The sequence below is a fragment of the Drepanopeziza brunnea genome, assembly GCF_022702325.1.
Source record: "Drepanopeziza brunnea f. sp. 'multigermtubi' strain 214-2 chromosome Unknown ctg5, whole genome shotgun sequence".
In the NCBI taxonomy this organism is placed as follows: Eukaryota; Fungi; Ascomycota; class Leotiomycetes; order Helotiales; family Drepanopezizaceae; genus Drepanopeziza; species Drepanopeziza brunnea.
Genome location: NW_027094068.1, coordinates 1,370,713 through 1,389,948, shown reverse-complemented (window position 1 = coordinate 1,389,948; position 19,236 = coordinate 1,370,713). Strand labels below are relative to the sequence as shown.

Below are 19,236 nucleotides of genomic sequence, written 5' to 3'. Positions count from 1 at the left end.
CCAACGAAAAGAAACGTACGTCAACTCTCGTTGGACTTTCGTTTTGCCCTTATACCCAAACAATTCCCCAGATCAAACACTATTGTAGTTCGGACTTGGCTCTTATTGCAGCCCATTCCCTGGATTCATCTCAGGCCACAATTGCAATGTCCCATCAGGCATACCATATGCTCCCCTTTTTTTCCTATTTCCCTCTGCTTTCATATGTTCAAGTCCATTGCATTTCAAGTTCGGATCGGCCCTTTTCCGCTACCCTGCGCCATGTCTCATTACGCTGTACAATGCATACAATTCCTCCCAGGCTCATCGATACCTTCACGAGCAGCCGGTAGCCATCTCGGCCGCCTTCAGAGCAACTGCAAACCTCGACTTCAGATCCTCCGCATCCTCCAGACCGACACTGAGACGGATCAAATCAGCTGGAACGCCAAATTGTGCAGCCCAGTCGAGCTCCAGGTAATGCGCCAGAATAACATAAGGCGATGTCAGTGTAAAGTTCGTTCCCAGACTTGGACCTTTCGCTGTTTCTATCCGGTCGTAAAACGCTATTGCCTGCTCCGTCGTTTTGAAGGTGAAAGAGAGAAGACCTCCATAACCGCCATTCGGTGTACGACACGCATCGTAGAATGGCCGCGAACGGTTGTATTTCGGGTAGTACAGATTCTGGATTAATGGGTGTGCTCGCAGGATCTCGCAAATCAGCCCGGCATTTTCGTTGATCCTCTCGATTCTTGAAACAAAGTGGCGGCTGTTCCGCTCCATGAAGATTAGATCTTCTGCCCAGCAGTTGTCCTCGTACTCAGCTTCTATAGCTTCCTTCATTGCCTGGTAGTACCGACTGCCGGGATTGAGGATCAAGCTGCCTCCCATAACATTGCACTCTCCAGAGAATATCTTGGTCAGACTGCTAACCACTACATCGGCATATGGGAGAACATGGACGTTGATGAAGTTGCCAATCGTCTCATCGACAATGACAGCAAAATCGTATACGTCTGCTAGCTTCCGTATCCGCTGAAGGTCAGGACACTTCAGCATGGGATTCCCTGGAAACTCGCAAAACAGTGCGAGGTACCTCTCTCCTGAGTTTAATCGAGATTCTAGGTCGTCCAGATCTTCCGGCTCTCCATTTCCGTAGAAGATGCAGCCGGGGCCAAATTTCTGCAAGATCTTTAGCGTGTCAACATAAGGGAAGCCATATGAGATGCTCTTCATGGGACCCCTCGCCTGCATCAACATTCGATGTGAGGAGAATATAGAATTCATTCCAGTAGGGTAGAGGTAAACGTCACTCTCCGAAAGACTGGCCACTCCACGTGTACTTGAACCAGTATCGAGAGCCGGCACTGTGGCCAAGTCTATCTCCCCCATCAGTGAGCCCGCAATACGGCGTCGGATTGCTGACTTGGCATTTTCCACGAACGAGACATCGAGATTGCGTCCAAAACGCTCCTCTAGGAATTGTGAACTCTCCCGGCTTTCGGCGGAACCGATTGCTCCATTGGATCCGGGAGCCGCACTTCCATTCTGGTATGCTTTGGGTGGCGTCTTGTCTATGGAACCTTTCTGGTATCTTCTCGGACCCTTCACGAAACCATTGGCAATTGGTTGAAGAGCTGTTTGTTCGACCAATATCCCTTCTTGGTAGAGGCCATGGCAGAACTCGGCACGTCTACTCGAGACTCCTTCACCTGAATGCTGCCAGTATTGCTTGGCTAAAGAAAACAAATCTTTGGGGAAGATGACAGCAGATATGGATGGGGAAAGTTTCTTCAAGATCTCAGAATTCGTTCGACTCAAGTCCAGAACCAAATCAACCAAATGGATCTGGTCTGCAGTAATTGCTGGATCTCGCGAGTGCATAAAGGCTACGCATCTTTGTGCAGTTCTTGTGGACGGGAACAACATTGCCTGCTGATCAGGCCTGCCATTTTGCTTGACAATGTCTTCAGCGAACGCAACAATGAGTTTGTGGACGAAAAAACTTGATCACGGGGGCAAGTCAGTGTGGCGAATTCAGATTTTAGGGGTGTTCAAGTCATACCGTGGGTAACCAGTTATCATTCTATTCAGAACTCTCTCCTTTCCTTGCTCATATTCAACGTTGTCCGCCCATTTTGGAAGGGAAACACTCGTGGCCTAAGAAGCATTATAACTGAATTAGGCAATATGTCGAGAGATAATAGACAATATGCGGAAATCGACTTACATGAGGCGTGAGCGCCGGGACTGATTCACCAAGGTCGATGATTGACATTATGAATGAAGGAAGGATGGTGATCCCTTTGGTAAATACTACGCACAAAATTTTAAGAAGAAAGAAGCTTGTTTTGTCTGCAAAACAGAAGTACGAAGTAGAGACTATTCGATCCGTTACCGGTTGATAGTTCCACCTGCGATCTTGATAGTTGGGGCCCGGAGCACGTGTAGATAGGAGAGCTACGCTACTGTTATCGGGTCGGGAGATCAAAAATTTACTGTAATTCTCGATACGAAGATGCACACCACTGCTAAATCCAGATACCAACAATGACACCACTTTCGACGAAACGGCGCAAGCTAGAAAATGGGCAGCCCAGCTCGCCTTCCGGGGATTCGAACGGCTCTGGTGCCAGCCACTCCGGGGAGGAAACGCCCCATGACTCTGAACCAAACCCTCAAGCACATTCCGTCCAGACACCAGGAACTCCGAAGATGAAGCACACGAGAGAGGATGACGACTCTGCGATATTTGCTGGGGGAATGTACAAGTCGAGTCTGTTCAAGCTGCAGGTGGACGAGCTACTGGCTGAGGTACGGCCAAATTATGAAAAGCGGCTCTGCGGGGTGGACGAACTCCTCCGCAAACTGAAAGGCCTGATTGAGGGAATCGAAGCTCGTGCTGCTGTCTCTGTACGTTATCTTAAGTCTTCGTAGACAATTACAATCTGACTATTATATCAGGTTCCAGAGGCTACGAAAGCTTTGCATAAGTCGCATAAGATCACAGTTCCCTTTCCAGACCCTAAGCCAGATCACAACGCAGCATATAAACTCGCATACGAGCAACCTTCAAACATCAATGTTGTCGGAAGCTATGCTTCGAGGACAATGGTGAAATCAGAAGAGGTCTTGTCAGTCGATATGGTAGTTATTATGCCTGCTTCAATATTTCAAGAGAAGGACTTTCTGAATTACCGATATTTCTATAAGAGAGCATATTACTTGGCTTGCATTGCAGCTGGACTCCTTAATGCTGTACAGGACGAGTTATCTTTATCATTTCAGTATCTTAACGGCAACAGTCTTCAGCCAATCCTAACCGTGAAGCCTATATCGAGTATATTTTACAGCTCTTCTCCCAATTTTCTTGGTTACTGACAGAGCCCAGGGGACGAATCGAAAATCAGCTTCAACTATCAAATTCGCATCATACCCGGGGCCCCTCCAGCTTTCTTTAGCAAGTCTAAGTTGCAGCCAAGCAAAAATGCTGTTCGACAGAAGGACGCCCTTGAGAACGGACCCAGCACCTTGCTGCCAACGCCATTTTACAACGCATCACTCCTAGCTGATTGCAGCTTCGAACCCTATCTCAAGGTTCTTCACTCCTCGGTCAAGCTTGCGGCTGGTTTTAAAGAGTCATGTATCCTTGGCAGAATTTGGCTACGACAGCGAGACTTCGGTAGCGACATCTGGAAGGGAGGCTTTGGCCATTTTGAGTGGGCTATAACTACTGCTCTGCTTCTTAAGGGAGGTGGCCCTAAAGGCCACAGTGTACTATCTCCAGGCTACAGCAGTTATCAGATGTTCAAGGCTGTTCTGCAATTCTTTGCCTCTACCGATTTGACTACCCGGCCAGTCCTTTTCGAAGGGAAAGATGTGGTCTTTTCAAAGTCTAACAATCCGATTCTGTTCGACGGAGTACGGGGGCTGAATACGCTCTACAAAATGACTCCTTGGTCATACCAGGTCCTGCGCCATGAGGCCAAGACATCTTTGGCTATGCTGAACGACTCTACTTTCGACCAGTTCGAATCAACCTTTATTGTCAAAACTTCACAGAATCTTCAGAGATACGACTCCACAATCCGAATATCTTTCTCTCCTCAGTCATCCGATCATACTTCTCCCGATCACATCTCGGGCTACAGAACAGTTAGCAATAAACTTTTCGAAGTTCTGCGAGAAGGCCTAATGGACCGTGTCAGTCTGATCGACATTCAGGAGCAATGTCTGCCCTCTTGGTCAATCAATTCGAGCTGCCCAGCCGAGAAGGATCAGTCATTGTTGGTTTCACTGGTCTTTGACCCAGCCAATATCGACCGCCTAGTAGACCATGGCCCAGCAGCAGAGGAGAAAAAGAAGGCTGCCAAATTTCAAAAGTTCTGGGGAGAGAAAGCAGAGCTGCGACGATTCAAGGATGGCAGTATCCTCGAAAGTTTGATATGGTCACCTGGCTCCTCCCACAGTATATTACGAGAGATCGTGACATTTCTTGTCAAGCGTCACCTCGGCGATGCGTCAGCTGCGAGTCTCATGTTCTTTGGAGAGGGCTTCAACAAGATATTGCCTGGGCCGGGAACGAAACTAAGCCAATTTGACGGTCTCAGAGAGGCCTATCGCATGTTTGAGAAGCAGATCCGAGATCTCGAAGGGCTACCGTTACAGCTCAGACAACTTTCGGCTGTCAGCCCCCAACTTCGGTATTCCTCTATTAACCCACCTGGGTTTGGCGCTGGGCGGCCCATGAAAGCTCCAGCCGATGTGATGATACAGTTTGAGGGATCTGGAAGGTGGCCGGATGACATCATTGCGATCCAACGAACGAAAATAGCTCTCCTGCTCAAGATTGGTAGTTTGCTCGAGGAGTCGGATGATAGCATTTCAAGTCGAGTTGGTCTGGAGAATGAAGACGAGCCTCTTCAGAATTGCGCGTTCTTAGACGTCATCTACAGCTCCGGCGTTGTGTTCCGTCTCCGAATTCATAACGACCGAGAGCAGATCCTTCTTGAACGTCAGATCAAGGACAAGTCGAGTGATCACCGGGCTCGAGAGGCAGCTGTCTCTGCACTGTCGGTATATAAAAAGAACTTCATCCACCTCCCGGTGCATACACAGTCCATCTCGAAAAACTGCACTCGTTTCCCACTTCTATCACCGGCGATACGACTAACGAAGATGTGGTTCGAGAGTCACATGCTTCTGGGGCACATCAGCGAAGAGCTGGTCGAGCTTCTGGTTGTGAGGACATTTTTACAGCCTTTCCCATGGCAAGCACCGTCATCAGTAATGACTGGATTTTTGAGGACCCTTCTCTTCATCTCGAGATGGGACTGGCGTCTCTCTCCGGTTATTGTAGACTTTAGTGGGACCATGACCAGCCAGGAGGTCGATTCGATAAACACTAGATTAGAAGCCTGGAGGAAGATCGATCCCAGCATGAACCGTGCAGTAATCTTCGCAGCTTCCAATCATGATCAGACCGGGACTGGCTTTACAGACAAAGGGCCTTCGAAGATGGTCGCAGCTCGGATGACAGCACTAGCTCGTTCTGCTTGCAAGTTGGTCAAAGACAAAGGCATTTACCTCGAGCCAAAATCCTTGTTTGCTTCCACAACAAGAGACTACGATTTCGTGATCCATATCTCACCCAACTTCGCTGGCAAGCAGAAGCCGAAAGAGGTCAGCAATTCCAAATTCAAGAATCTTGAGGTTCAAGCGGATATCGATGTCGGAGTGATTGGATACCAACCAATTCAGCTGTATCTCGAGGAGTTGAAGAACCTGTATACGGGCAGTATTGTATTTTTCCATAGTCCTTCGAGCGGTGCTATTGGAGGATTGTGGAATCCTCAGAATTTGGCAGCACGAGCTTTCAGGGTTAACGCTGCATACGCTACCAAGCCTGTTGCGGATGAGGGAGAGGAAGTTGTGATTGACAAGAATGCTATTCTGGCAGAGATCGCAAGGCTTGGAGGGGACATGGTTTCCCGAGTAGAGGTAAATAGATGATAGTGGGGTTCATGAATTGTAGAAAGATTCTAGTCCATCTCACAGTGCAGATTGCTTTTTGGAAGTGGCAGGGAGGGATGTGGAGACTGAAGATCTGGAAGGGCAAAGTGATACTTCTTGCTTGTATTGCTGCCACATGGCCCCAAATAAAGGAAAGTGAACCGAAGCCCTTCGCACGTCGACGTTACCGGAGGGCCGATCAAGACAAGCGGTGGTATATCACGTGATACGTATTCGGTTATTTTAGCCCCACCAAGAGCCACAGAGTCTAAGGCGCCTCTAAATTCTTTCCAACTGGCACATATTTCGACCTCGACCACCATAACGCTCTCATCCCCCACTGAAGCTACAAATATGGGTGTCCCTTTCGACTATGCGCCGGACAGGCCAGAGCACATCGACGCGATCCTCAATGGCCTTGACCGATACAACCCGGAGACGACAGCTATCTTTCAAGAATACGTCGTGCAGCAATGTGAGGGCAAGTTCGTGGACTGTTTCGCGAACCTGGCGCTACTGAAGCTGTGAGCATCCTCTCTTTTACACAATCAGCTCTTTTCACGTACTGTCTACGCAGTGTCTACATGATGATCCATCTTTAAACGTTTCCTATTACCTGATGACATGGAGATTGAATCCCTCTGGTCCTTGAAGTTTATTATTAGCTCTATCTGAACCGACACCCTCCCTCTCTCACAACCCAACACCCAAAGCGCGCAGTAAGCTAATTCAATCTGCCTGTGCACAGATATCAATTCAATCCTCACCTCAACAAAGATGAGACCATCACCAATATCCTCGTCAAGTCCCTCACCGTCTTCCCCTCCCCCGATTTCTCTCTTGCCCTCCACCTCTTACCACCTCACATCCTGACCCCCATCTCCACGTCCTCCGCCCTCCCTGCCGCCGGCGATGCCCCCCTTTCCGAGGCAGTGCAAAAGCTCAACGTGCTGAACAACCTACTCGGCCAAGCCTCTTACGCGCTCTTCTGGAGCACCCTCAACGGCGACGACCTCTACGCTGACTTGATCGCCGATGTCGCCGGCTTTGAGGAGCTTATCCGCATCAGAATTGCACTCAACGTCTCACAATCTGTCCGCGAAGTTGAGAGACCCGTTTTGGAGTCGTGGTTGGGAATGCAGGGCGAGCAATTCGAGAAGTTTGTCAACACAACCTGTGGGTGGCGGATTGACGGTAGTGTGGTCAAGGTTCCGCTGAACAAGGAGAACGAGGCCAAGGGAACGGTTGTGCGGGAGAACGTCAAGATGGAGCAGTTCTCGAGAGTGATTAGACGGGCATATGAGGCTCCTGCTTAAGAGGGGAGGCTGTGTGGGTGGAATTTACGTCTCTGATGAACTTGCATGGCATGGCTGGTTGGCGGTGGCGTTAAGGATGGAGTTATTTGGTCCAAAAGCCAAAGTGTGTACTTGAGTTGGCATGGATTGTGTGGACAGGCATTGAGAAGGCTTTGCCGTCCCTTCTGAAAGACATCTAAACTCATCAGGCTACTAATGACTTCAATGTACATTAGTGCTTCTCTACAAATTTTTCAGATGTTGAAATGGGAGAAATGAGGATTCTCTAGCTGGTATTCCAAGCCAAGCAGTAGAAACACAAGCCACCACCGAGAAGCCAAGTCACGTAGGCTCAAGTTATTTCTTGATCAGTTCCCAACTCACGGTCGAATTTGTGATATCAGTCCAATTGGTCATCTCTGTTCATTCACTGTACATGCCACATAGCGATGCATTCCAAGCTTTGTTGCTCGCCGTCAACTGATCCAACTCCTCCAAGCAGCCAACTCCAACGCCCAAATCAAATGCCACCCACCCTTCTCCACTTAGACTTAGCCACCAAACTGGAAGCCACCAGGGAATCCTCCGCCGCCAAAATCGAACTTGAACTGCTGCCCACCGCCACCACTGTGTCCACCAAAGGGATTGCCGCGGAACTGTTGTCCGTGGAAAGGATGCTGTCGTTGCTGTTCGTGATCATTAGGGTCATCGCCTTGATCGTATCTGTGCTTCAGCTCGGGGTCACTGAGAACTTCATAGGCCTCGTTAACCGCAGCCATCTTCTTCTCCGCGTCCTCCTTGGTGATACCCTGCTTGTGGGCCTTGTCGGGGTGGTGCAGTTTAATCATCTTCCTGTACGCCGACTTGATCTGTAACTCATCTGCATCTTTGGGAACGCCGAGGACCTTGTAGTAGTCTTTCGTCTTGCTCTTCTTGAGCTCGAGCTGCGCGTTGTGCAGTAGCTGGTTGATTTGCTGAGCGCCGGGGTGGTGTTCTTTGGCCTGTTTTAGGGATGCAATGGCGGCGTCGAAGTTCTCGGCTTCCATGGATCGGCGGGCTTTGTTGAGGAGACCGTAAAGGGAGTTCTCATTCAGTTTGATCGCTTCGTCGCACCATGTGATGGATTTCTTGGTGTTTTTCAACTGTTGTTTTTAGCTGCCAGATCTAGTATGAGAGAACAGAAACGACATACCTCATGGTAAGCCTCGCAAACCTTATCCACCACTCCAATTTCCAGGTCGTTGGGCGCGTGCTCTGGAATTGTACCAGCTTCCCGTAATTCCTTCACATCGTCCTTGATATCTTGCACCAGTCCCAAGTCCTCGCCTGCCGGTAACAGCAATTTCAGAGAGCTCGCGTATTGCTTCTTCTCGAAGTGTTTGTTCACTTGCGCCAACTGCTTTTCCAGCGTCTTTTGCCGTCTGTACAGCTTCTTGCACTTCTTCGAGTCCGGATCCGAATGCAAGCACTTCCTCAACTGGTCCATCCCATGCTCCAAGTCGGCAAGCGCATAGTACGTGATGGCCGCTATCTGAATATGCGGTTCCGTCTGTCCCGGCTGCATCTGGAGAACGTGCTTCAAGTCGCTCATCCCCTCCATCACCTCCCCGCGCTCGAATCGACAGTGTGCTCTCGTTTTTCGTAAGGACAGCATCTTGCTTGCGACCATGATGGCCACTCCAGACTGGCTGATGCATTCCTCCCAATTTCCCACCTCCTCGGCAGCACTCGCGAGCGCAGCTGCGCCCTTTGCTTCCTCTAACTCGGCCAGGTCTTCTCCGGATTTGCCGTGAGACTGGTAATCCTTCTTCGCAGCCTCCCACTCACCGTTCTTGGCTCGTATTTTCGCACGTTGTATCAAAGCTCCCTCAAACCCAGGCTTGATCGACAGGACTTTGTCGAAGTCAGAGGTTGCCTGCACGGTTCGGCCCAGGGAGAGGTACGTTGCACCCCGCTTGAAATAAGTGAGGTAGTTCTGAGGGTCGCGGGAGATCGCAACATCGTAGTAAGTGAGAGCGTCGTTGGTCTCGCCTTTTGCCAGGTGGGTGTTTGCAGACGTGAGGAGAGAGGAGATCGGGGTATCAGGGGGAATCTCAGAGGGAGAGATTGCGATGACTGAGGAAGAAGACAAGAGAGTGGCGAGCGCCAAAGTTGAAAAGTGGACGATCATGGTTGTTGCGAAGTATTCGATTGCAATAGAGACAGTATGGAAAGTATGGAAAGTATGGAAAGTATGGAAAGTATGGAAAGTACGGAAAGTCGTCGATAGCTGGCAGATCTCGGATCAGAGAAAAAGGTGTCCTGTTTCGGTGACTGAGTACATTCCAGGCCGACCTTTGTCGCGCCAAGAGTTTTTTTTCTATTTATAGGCGCTTCTAATGATAGGAGCCCTGAGCTATTCATGCCATCGTCCCCCGTTCAACGTCCAGGCGTTGCTACCACCGCCCCCGATCAACAATGGCCCATCTCTCACCCGGCGCCATCTTCTCCCCCACAGCAGCTCGGCAACAGCTAGCCGCAGCGAAAGATTGGAACTACATCGACAATTGGCTCTCGATCAAATTCAACGGCAAAAGCCCGCCGTCATTCGAGCGTAACAACGACACACTCAAGGCCCTCCTCGCCCTCGCAACCCTCAACGACACCGCAGACGAAGAGCGCGACCTCCTCGCCCGTATCGATGCCAAAGCTCTTCAAGACCTCCAAGCGAAGGAAGAAGCCGATCCCCATACCGAACTCCTAGCCTCCCTCGAAGAATGCCTGACGCGCGAAGGTCAAACCAGTCTGGAAGCACTGTCGACGTTAAGTGTGGCTCTCAACCAGCCGGTTCCTACGACCGAGAGACTGGGAAGGGCTATGCTTGATCTGCAGGTTGCATCCTACGATTTGGACCAGGCTAGCGAGCGGATATCAATTCTGGAAGCGCATCTGATCAGTGAGCTTGAGAGTATCAATGTACTGATCGGGGACTTGCAAGGGGATGCGTACCAGCCGTCAGCGGATCTTACGAAGCAGACGATTGATTACCAGAGGAGGGCTAAAGCTTTATCCTCCAAGCTTCCCGAACTGAAGGACCGAGTGGCTTCGTTATCAGCGGGTACTAGCACGAAGATTACTATTCAAGATGTGAAGATGGAGGAAGACAAGTTCAAGTCTCTGATGGAGACTGTGAAGAATCTAGAGGCGCAAGTGAAGAGCTATCATGGTCTACCACAAGACACAGACTTGGCTAGGTTGGAGCTGGAAGGTCTTAGGGTGGAATTACGAGATCTTACTTTGCAGCGGGATAGCATGTTTGAAAGTCTGGTGGAACGGGAGAGTCCCCAGAAAACGAGACCATGATGAAGCTCCCTACATTTAAAATTTCGTGTGAAGCCTGCAGCAAAAAACTGTTCTGCCTCCATGATTATCTTTTGGGTCGAGTACCTGATACCGCTCCTCCCAACCGCCCAAACTTCCCCAGGCTTGACTTCGATTTATTCGCCGTTGGCTGAGCCCCGGCTGGATTTGTTGCTGCATCCTTGACAATTTGCGGTGGTCCATGAAGTCGAGTCAAATCCTTGAATGCTCTTGCATCTGAACCGTCTCCCGCTCGAGGCTCCGACATCATGCCGAGCCCATCATCGAAATCTCCACCCGATCTCTTTGCCACCCTCCTGGCTCGCTCCTGGACGCTTTTGAACTTATCTAAAAGCTCGTTCCATCGAATGCCACCCTCATCCCTGCCTTTCAGTCGACTGGATCTATCGAAGCTTGACGGCCCAGTGTTTGTAGGCGTGCTAAACGAAGAAGCATGAGTTTCACCACTCTTTTGACGTTGATGAAATTGAAATGTAGAGATGGCCTCGACGACACTGTTATTACGAGATTGAGATACGTACGCTCGGGGGGCAATGTGCAGATAGCCTATTGCGCTAACGCTGTTGAGTCTGTTCTTTAATGCTGCAAAGGCGGAGGATTGGGGTAGCAGCATGAGAAGGCCGTATAGGCACTTGTAGAGGTGAGGGTGTTTCTCTGGCTCTAATAGTTGCAGCCGAAGATCTAGAATCTGTTAGCGGACATAGTGAGTACGTACCACCAAACCCACAAGTAAACACTGGGGATTCGAGCAACTGCACAAGTTTATCAATTTGAATGAGCATATTGACTGTCATTTCGAGCTCCGCACTAAGTCACGTCAGCGAATCCCCACCCTATCGTGGAATGAAGACTCACAAAATCTGGAGCAGGTTATATGCTTGCTCGTATGCCTGAGCAAGCAGGCATAAGGAGAAAGTAGCGACAGCATTGTAACACCAGGACCTAAACAGCGCCACAAAAAAGGTTTGTCCATCCTTTGTCTCCACATTGCGAAGCCGTTTTCGAAGTTCGGCCAGCTCTGGCGCCGTAATGAGGTTGTTGTTCAAGTTCTGGACCATAATGCTGGCGAATTCGACATCCTCTTCTTTCTCGATGCAGTCGGCAAGGGTACGATAGATCCTCTCAGCGCTGAGACTGACACAGAGCTGGCGAATTATCAAGTTTCCACGAGTCTCAAGAAGTTTCCGATCAGTCGAAAATAATTGTAATAGATTCTCCATGAAGGAGGCAAAATAGTCATCACCGCTATTCCTCGATATCTGAGAAAGCAGCTGCAGATCTCGAGTGACCACTGCCTCTGCTGGATCCGAAAGCGTCTTGAGGAGGGCGGGGAATGTGCCATCATTGAAGGCGAGGACTTTCCTAGGTGCCTTCCTGTGTAGCATGAGCAGCCACGATAGAGCGGCAACTCTTGTAGCTTCATGATCATTGAGGAAGAGGAGGGTCAGAGAATTGACAGCCGCCGCATAATCAAGGTCGACCTGAGGTTGCACTGGTGAGGAAGGCGACGGGGTTTTATACATCGGAGGTGGTGTCTGAACCTCCGATGACCTGTCCAGCTCGCGAGAGTTGGAGATGGATCCACGAGTATTCGTGGAAGAATCTCGTCTCTCGGGTCCAGCACTATCCCTCACTATTGATGTGGGTAGTCTCGATGGCCCAGAGGCTGCTTCTGGAGGCGCGCCCTCATCGCCCAGTGACACCACATAGTTCATCAACGAAGTATTGACTCTTCCTGCCGCGAGTCGGATAGTTTCGACGCCACTGGCCATAGCGGGTAGCAAATGGGCAAGAATTTTGGGCGCGAATGGAAGCACCTCTTCGGGACAGATGTCAAGGAAATCGACAATCCACCGTAGAGACTCCAGTAGACTGTCCTCCTCTACAGACGATTAGTTGCGGTATCGTAGACAAATGGAACAAAACATACCCAGGGGCGAATCAAGGTTGGCCGTGAGAACCTCAAGAATCTCCTTGTGATTTACCTGCACATCTTGTCCTGGGATCCAGTCATCGTCGTCACTAGCATCTTTGTCATCGCCACTTTCGGAGCCTTCATCGGCATCGGCTCCAACGCCTGTCGAGACCTCACTATCCATTGAGACTGAACGTTTCCGCTTTACATCACTGCGAGTTTTTCGACTTTCTGCGATGCCCTTCTTGATCCGTGAGATCCGCTTAATCTCGCCCAGGAATCTTTCCAGGGCCCCCTGCGTAGCAACGTGAACATCTCGATTTGGATCACTGAGGAACTTCAACAGTCCGCTGAGGAACTCTGGAAGGTAGGCCACGAGTTCCAAGTCCGGAATAGAGTCGAGTAATGTGATCCAGCCCACCAGGAATGTTCTAGTGAATGGGTTGATCACGTAGATTCTCTCTTTGAGCAGAGGAAGGAATTTAACCAGCGAGAAGGCTGTAGGTAAATCTACGGATTCATCTGTTGTTTCTTTGTCGTTCTCTAGCGTCGGGTCTTCTGCAGTCTGAAGTATTGATACATATGTTGCTGCCGATTCCGAAACAATGTCTTTGATCAGACGGTCCAGCAGCTCGGCTCCGTTCTTGACGGATAGTTCTGAGTCTGCTCCTAACTATTTTTGCATCAGTACGGCTGGCTTCCTGCATCTGTGAGGAACCGGGGGCCAACGTACTTTGCACAACGCATCGAAAATGTCATTAAAATAGGGTAGCACTTCGCCCTTTGCGACCTTTGCGATGTTGTACATGCTCTCGCACGCATAATAACGGACTCGAGCATCTTGGTCGGTAAAGCAGGCCAGCACGGGAGGAACGATTTCATCCAAGTACCGGGCCAAGTCCTTTACAAGATCGTCAGCCGCATATTACGCATAACGAGATTTTTGGGACATACCGGCCCTAATGCAATAGCAGCAGCTGCGAGTCCGATGAGACCTCCATTTCGGGCGTGAGGTGCATGGACAGCGTAAGCGAACTCGTTGCAAAGCTGCTGGATGATCGTCTTGATTCTATCGAAATCCTTCGCAGCCGTGAGGTCCCGTATGGCACGTTCAAGCCTGATAAAGGGTTAAATTCGAGCAATTCAATGGGTATGGATTTGCCTACTCTAGAGCTCCGACTTTACGTTTGTCGTAGAGTTTATCGTTCAGCGCACGCTGGACGCTCTGCTCCATCTTGAGTATTAGCTGGGTGCTGAGAACATGTTATGCTTGAAGAAAGATGTCCAGCAAGTTCGAATGCTGGAGGAGAATGGAGTTCGCTCAGCTTGGGAGAAGCAAGGCAGGAAGGAGCAGCACGTGAGTGAGTGAGAGCAAGCTAGCTGCACAGCACAGCACAGCAGGCAGGAGTCGTTTTGCGGCCTTTATTTACCGGTGCCGGAACCCGGATTTCCCGAGTGGGAGTGGAGAATATGCGACGAGACAGGACAACTGGCTGGCTTCCAAAAGATAAGGTGGTGGAGAAAAGTAAAGAAGCTGTGAAGTCGTTGTCTTCGTTGTCGTTGTCGTTGTCGTTGTCGTTGTCAAGCTCCGAGCTCCAGCTTGGACTCTCCTTGGCACAAACCCTCGCCCGCATGCCAAGTCACGTGTGTCGTCGGGGTGAGGCCCTGTTTTGTTTTGATTTATTGATTTAAGCGACAGCATGTTTTGTTTTCCTTCGCCTGCCAGGAGTAGTCGGCATGTTTAAAGGTCGTCAAGAACAGTTTGGCTACCGTACCTCTTCTGGTCTCTACGTTGCGGGCTTATCTGCATTTCGGAGGATTCGATCCGATCACGGATTTTGTATTGTATCACACGGGATTTTGTACACATATGGATGGCCGGGTCGTCAGCTACGAACATCATCTCACGTCTCACGTCAGGACATCTGCGCAATTGCAACCAGAACTTACTCGGTCTCATCAGACGGATTCTCCAATGTTAAACAATGCATACGATTACAATCACTTTTCGTCTGAAATCCCATCAGTCAGCTATCCCAGTCCCTAAGAAAAAAAAAAAAAAAAAAAAAAGAGCACGTCCTTCACAGCGTCGTCCCCTACTCGTATCAAATCCCACCGGGAAGCCTTAGGGCCCGTTTGGTCCAGCGCAACTATTGTGGTTTTGTCAAATCGTATAGAGAGAATCGTTGTCAAATACTATGGTTTTCGCAATAACAATATCGTGGAAACCTTGCCATTTAGATGGCTGTTTGTTTGGTCGAGAGCATTCCGAATACTGCATTGCACAAGATTGATAAAAATAGCCTTATTATATTCATACAAATTTCTACGAGGACTTTTGAGCTAATGTAATCGGTAGTCATATACGAGACCGCCTCTTTCAAGCGACGGCTCTCTCATCTCTGAAACTGCAAGTATAGGCTTTCTCTACGGAGATGCAGTCGAATATGGGTACCACCAAGTGCCTTGATTTTTTTTTTTTTTTTTTTTGATTTCAAGAAGCTCAATGTCCATGCAGAATATCTCCCTTCTCAGCAACGACTCGCTGACACTTTGCAAGGATTGCCGCCTGCCTTCCCACCTCCCCAAGCTTCCCAATGACCCTTTTGTTCCCGTCCACGAATCCATACAGGGCGTAGGGAATGCCAACATCGATACAAAATTCTTGGACAAGCTTTTGGGCTCGACGAAGGTTGTGCCTGGGCATCCGAGGGAAGAGATGATGGATGGCTTGAAATTGCAGACCTCCGTGGAAGAAATCCAACCACTGGGGACAGTCGATATCCATGGTGGTACGCAGCATTTTCTGAGGGAACGACTCGTGCGGCCCCAGCTCCGCAGTGCTCATGGCAAAATGGGACAAGGTGATTTGAGCGTGCAAGGGCATGGTGATCATATGGCTGACCAAGAGGAAAGTCCAACGGCCGGAGGCAGTTGGGATGGTTTTGTACATGATAACATAACCGAACCAGTACCAAAAGAAGACTTGTCCAGTAATCTCTAGCCATCGATGCCACCACGCAGGTCCCTTCTTGGGTCCCAAGCCTCGAATGAGGTATTCCCAGGACAGCACATAGAGATTGAACCGTCCAAATGTAAGAATTGGATAATAAAGATACGCCTGATATGGCAACAGAAATTGTGCAAATGCATCGTAGGTCATTACACGCTCATAGAAGGACGACGTGAGCGAGTTAAACAGCCGATGAGAAACAGCAAAGAACGGCATATGCTCGATGTCCGGATCATGTTCGGGAGAGTTGGTCACAATGTGATGGACATTGTGGTTCCGTTTCCACCAGCCAACAGACAGCCCGCCAATGAAATCAGCAATGATAATACCAATTGTCGTGTCGACGTGGAAGTTGTGGGTAATACCCATGTGTCCTGCATCATGCACTGTAAATACCAGCTGATGCCAGAGACAACCTAGGAACAGACCACTGGTAGCGTACCATCCCAGGCGCAGAAATAGGAGCATCCCACAGAAGAGGAAGGTGTAACGGCAGGCTTCAATCGCATAGGCAGAGTAGTTGCAGTCGTAGAGATGCTCCTCTCGTAATCTCTGGTCTAGCAGACGGTATTTCGTGATGACCTCGTCCTGGGTATTGAGGTCCAGAGACGGATACTTAGAGAGATCCAATTCGATCTGCTCTTTAGTTTGGGCGTCCAGGTAAGACATTCCGTCTTCTAGTTCTGCGACAGAAGATACAGATGATGCAGAAGATAACAGACGATCGTCCTTAGATCGTATGCGTCGGCGAACGGTCAGATCTACGGCATCGAATATGGGAGAAGGAGCCCTCGAATTTTCAGAGCTGGTGGTCTGGTCCTCGACATTGTCCTCTTCGTCCTCTGCGTCTGAGGTCCCCGCACAGTATGACCGAAATCTTCCACCTTGTATCGGAGGGACAAAGTTCACCCAACGACCTTCAATCCGTCCAATTTTATACCGCTCCATTTGTTTCTGTGCTTCCGGGGAATGCAGCCTGCAGGAGTCGGTCAGTACCAGAGAGCCTCGATGCAGCAATGGAGGTACACATACGCAGTTACTTCATCTGTTGCGTCTCTGCCGATCATGTGTTGGATAGCCTTGTCGCCTCCAGGATGATATTTGAGCCACGGATCGACCTTCAGCACCGCCTGGTTGACGACAATGATTGACCTCCCATCCGCTATTAAGCCCTCGATATATCTTCGAGACAATAAAACTTCTGTCCGGCGGGGGGTGGACTTAGAAGACATGGCGAAGGATTAACCAGACCAATCGGTGAAGTGGCCGCGGCTTTTTGGATTTGACTGGATGTTTTGATCAATCGGTAAAGAGAAAAACGGCCGTCAAGAGTTCGGACGATGGAGATTGACTTTAACATGAAGTCAGATCTCGGGCCATGTGGGGAACGCGGACTCATCTCAGTCGGGGCCTCTAAGTGGCTCGCTAAGGCTTAGGCGTGAATTTGAATTGGAGCCCCAGTTCATTACCCAGCGACGTCATACCGGTATGTAGTAAACAATTGGATTACACATTATATCCATTTCAATCATCTGTGGACCCAAGGATGACCACCCTCAACTTCGGAATAAGCGATATTTGGCGAGCAACAAACAAACAAACGAGCATGAGGAGGTGGAACGCCTTCTCTCTCATGATTACTTAAACATCATCTCTGCAGGGCAGGTATTTCAGACGTCACGCGCTATGCTTTACGGACTACTATAGCAGTGGTTTTGATTTTTGATTTTACTCAGTGTCGGTTTTCAGCTTGTTCATTAGGGTACCGGCGTTTCGCTCAAACTGTACATACACAGGCCCCTCAAAAAAGCACTATTGATCCGTTTCGAAAGCTTTTCGCAGTTTATCTACCTATCGTACACTTGGGTATGCTCAGTAATGAATAGCCTTGCCGTATGTCGCCATAGCAGCCTCCTTGAACGCCTCCGCAAGAGTAGGATGCGCGTGACACGTGCGTGCAATATCCTCACTCGACGCACCGTATTCAATGGCCAACGTTCCCTCCGCAATCATCTCTCCAGCGTTAGGTCCGATGATATGGATACCCAAGACTCGGTCGGTCTCGGCATCGGCAAGGATCTTGACCAGACCATCGGTGTCAAGGTTGGTCTTGGCTCTCGAGTTGGCAGAGAAAGGGAACGATCCGGTCTTGTACTTGGTGCCGGCAGCCTTGAGCTCCTGCTCGTTCTGACCAACCCACGCGACCTCGGGGTGGGTGTACATAACAGATGGGATGACACCGTAGTTGACGTGCCCGTATCCCTTCTTGATGTACTCCACCACGGCAACGGCCTCCTCTTCTGCCTTGTGAGCAAGCATTGGGCCAAATGTGCAGTCGCCAATGACACGGATATGAGGGATTTTGGTTCGGTATTCCGAGTCAATAACCAGTCTTCCCTTGTCGTCAGTCTCAACACCAATGTTCTCTAATCCGAGACCGGCAGTGTACGGTCGACGTCCAATAGCAACGAGGACGACATCTGCATCGAGCTGAAAACAATTAGTACGTGAGGGCTAGTAACATGAGCAGCCTTATCAAACTTACAGTCTCTTCCTTGCCACCCTTGGCAGCCTCGACGCTGAGCTTGACTTGTTGGCCGCTGGCATCGCCGCCCATGACTTTTGTGTTAACCTTGAAGTCAATACCCTGCTTCTTCAAGATCTTTTGCGCGGACTTTGCAATCTCAGCATCCATTCCAGGACCACCAATCTGTCCCAGAAACTCCACAACCGTGACCTTAGAGCCTAGCCGCGACCAGACTGAGGCCATCTCAAGACCAATGATACCTCCACCAATGACAACCATCTTCTCGGGCACCTTCTCCAGTGCGATAGCACCAGTGCTGGTGATGATTCTCTTCTCGTCAATCTCAAGTCCGGGGAAGGGCGTCGCTTCACTGCCAGTGGCAATAAGGATGTTCTTGCCGAGAATGGTTTGCTCTCCGCCCTCCGACAAGTTGACCTTGACTTCGTGTTCGCCAGAGAAAGCTGCGGTGCCCTTGACATATGTAACATTGTTCTTCTTGAACAGGAACTCCACACCCTTCGTCAGACCGGCCACAGCGGTATCCTTCGACTTCATCATCTGTGCCAGGTTGAGTTTAACATCGCCGACTTCGATACCGCGGGCTTTCGTGTCGTGGAGAATCTGGTGGTAGAGATGCGAGTTGTTAAGGAGAGCTTTCGAGGGGATGCAGCCAACATTCAGGCAGGTTCCGCCCAACGTGCCGCGTTTCTCAATACATGTAACCTGTTTGATCCGTCAAACATGTATCATCATGAGGCTCTGTTGCCGTGTGTAGATCCTACCTTCATTCCTTCCTGCCCGGCTTTGATAGCTGCGACATATCCAGCAACACCACCTCCGATGATAACCAAATCCTGCTCCTCTGCGCGCCGTCAGCTCCATCCCTATCAAAGCTGAGCCCAAGAGCAACTGACCAGCTTCCGTCGCATATGCTCGTCGCGACCATCTCGCAATCGATGTAGGAGCGACAATGGAAGGAAGGCTGAAGAGATTGTTAGCTCGCTGATCCGGGGTTGCAACTCGCAACGCAATTGATGGGCGCCCTACGACGACGAGCTTTGCTTGAAGGCAGATCTGGCAGCCGCCCGTGGCAATACTAAACTTCGAAGCATGGTTTGTGAAGTTGGTTGTGGTG

General features: G+C 49.9%; 8 protein-coding genes across 8 annotated transcripts; 3 read left to right on the top strand and 5 right to left on the bottom strand.

Annotated features, from left to right (window-relative positions):
* Positions 1-315: 315 nt before the first annotated feature.
* On the bottom strand, positions 316-2,257 carry L3040_003702 (uncharacterized protein; the record flags this gene model as incomplete). The annotated part of the gene is made up of 3 exons (XM_007294685.1): positions 316-1,984; positions 2,045-2,139; positions 2,210-2,257. 3 exons carry the CDS (start codon positions 2,255-2,257, stop codon positions 316-318), a joined length of 1,812 nt encoding a protein of 603 aa, XP_007294747.1.
* Positions 2,258-2,529: 272 nt separating this feature from the next.
* Positions 2,530-5,991, top strand: L3040_003701 (uncharacterized protein; the record flags this gene model as incomplete). The annotated part of the gene is made up of 3 exons (XM_007294686.1): positions 2,530-2,892; positions 2,944-3,319; positions 3,371-5,991. The coding sequence occupies 3 exons, from the start codon at positions 2,530-2,532 to the stop codon at positions 5,989-5,991; spliced, it is 3,360 nt and encodes a 1,119-aa protein (XP_007294748.1).
* A 354-nt stretch (positions 5,992-6,345) lies between these two features.
* Positions 6,346-7,307, top strand: L3040_003700 (uncharacterized protein; the record flags this gene model as incomplete). The annotated part of the gene is made up of 2 exons (XM_007294687.1): positions 6,346-6,515; positions 6,740-7,307. The coding sequence occupies 2 exons, from the start codon at positions 6,346-6,348 to the stop codon at positions 7,305-7,307; spliced, it is 738 nt and encodes a 245-aa protein (XP_007294749.1).
* A 530-nt stretch (positions 7,308-7,837) lies between these two features.
* On the bottom strand, positions 7,838-9,456 carry L3040_003699 (uncharacterized protein; the record flags this gene model as incomplete). The annotated part of the gene is made up of 2 exons (XM_007294688.1): positions 7,838-8,428; positions 8,479-9,456. 2 exons carry the CDS (start codon positions 9,454-9,456, stop codon positions 7,838-7,840), a joined length of 1,569 nt encoding a protein of 522 aa, XP_007294750.1.
* Positions 9,457-9,743: 287 nt separating this feature from the next.
* On the top strand, positions 9,744-10,628 carry L3040_003698 (uncharacterized protein; the record flags this gene model as incomplete). Its single annotated transcript, XM_007294689.1, has 1 exon — positions 9,744-10,628. One exon carries the CDS (start codon positions 9,744-9,746, stop codon positions 10,626-10,628), a length of 885 nt encoding a protein of 294 aa, XP_007294751.1.
* Positions 10,629-10,692: 64 nt separating this feature from the next.
* Positions 10,693-13,795, bottom strand: L3040_003697 (uncharacterized protein; the record flags this gene model as incomplete). Its single annotated transcript, XM_007294690.1, has 7 exons — positions 10,693-11,327; positions 11,374-11,453; positions 11,502-12,528; positions 12,577-13,234; positions 13,295-13,462; positions 13,516-13,678; positions 13,728-13,795. The coding sequence occupies 7 exons, from the start codon at positions 13,793-13,795 to the stop codon at positions 10,693-10,695; spliced, it is 2,799 nt and encodes a 932-aa protein (XP_007294752.1).
* Positions 13,796-15,064: 1,269 nt separating this feature from the next.
* Positions 15,065-16,806, bottom strand: L3040_003696 (uncharacterized protein; the record flags this gene model as incomplete). The annotated part of the gene is made up of 2 exons (XM_007294691.1): positions 15,065-16,550; positions 16,607-16,806. The coding sequence occupies 2 exons, from the start codon at positions 16,804-16,806 to the stop codon at positions 15,065-15,067; spliced, it is 1,686 nt and encodes a 561-aa protein (XP_007294753.1).
* Positions 16,807-17,446: 640 nt separating this feature from the next.
* L3040_003695 (uncharacterized protein) lies at positions 17,447-19,213 on the bottom strand (the record flags this gene model as incomplete). Its single annotated transcript, XM_007294692.1, has 5 exons — positions 17,447-18,064; positions 18,120-18,824; positions 18,884-18,963; positions 19,016-19,083; positions 19,149-19,213. 5 exons carry the CDS (start codon positions 19,211-19,213, stop codon positions 17,447-17,449), a joined length of 1,536 nt encoding a protein of 511 aa, XP_007294754.1.
* Positions 19,214-19,236: the final 23 nt, after the last annotated feature.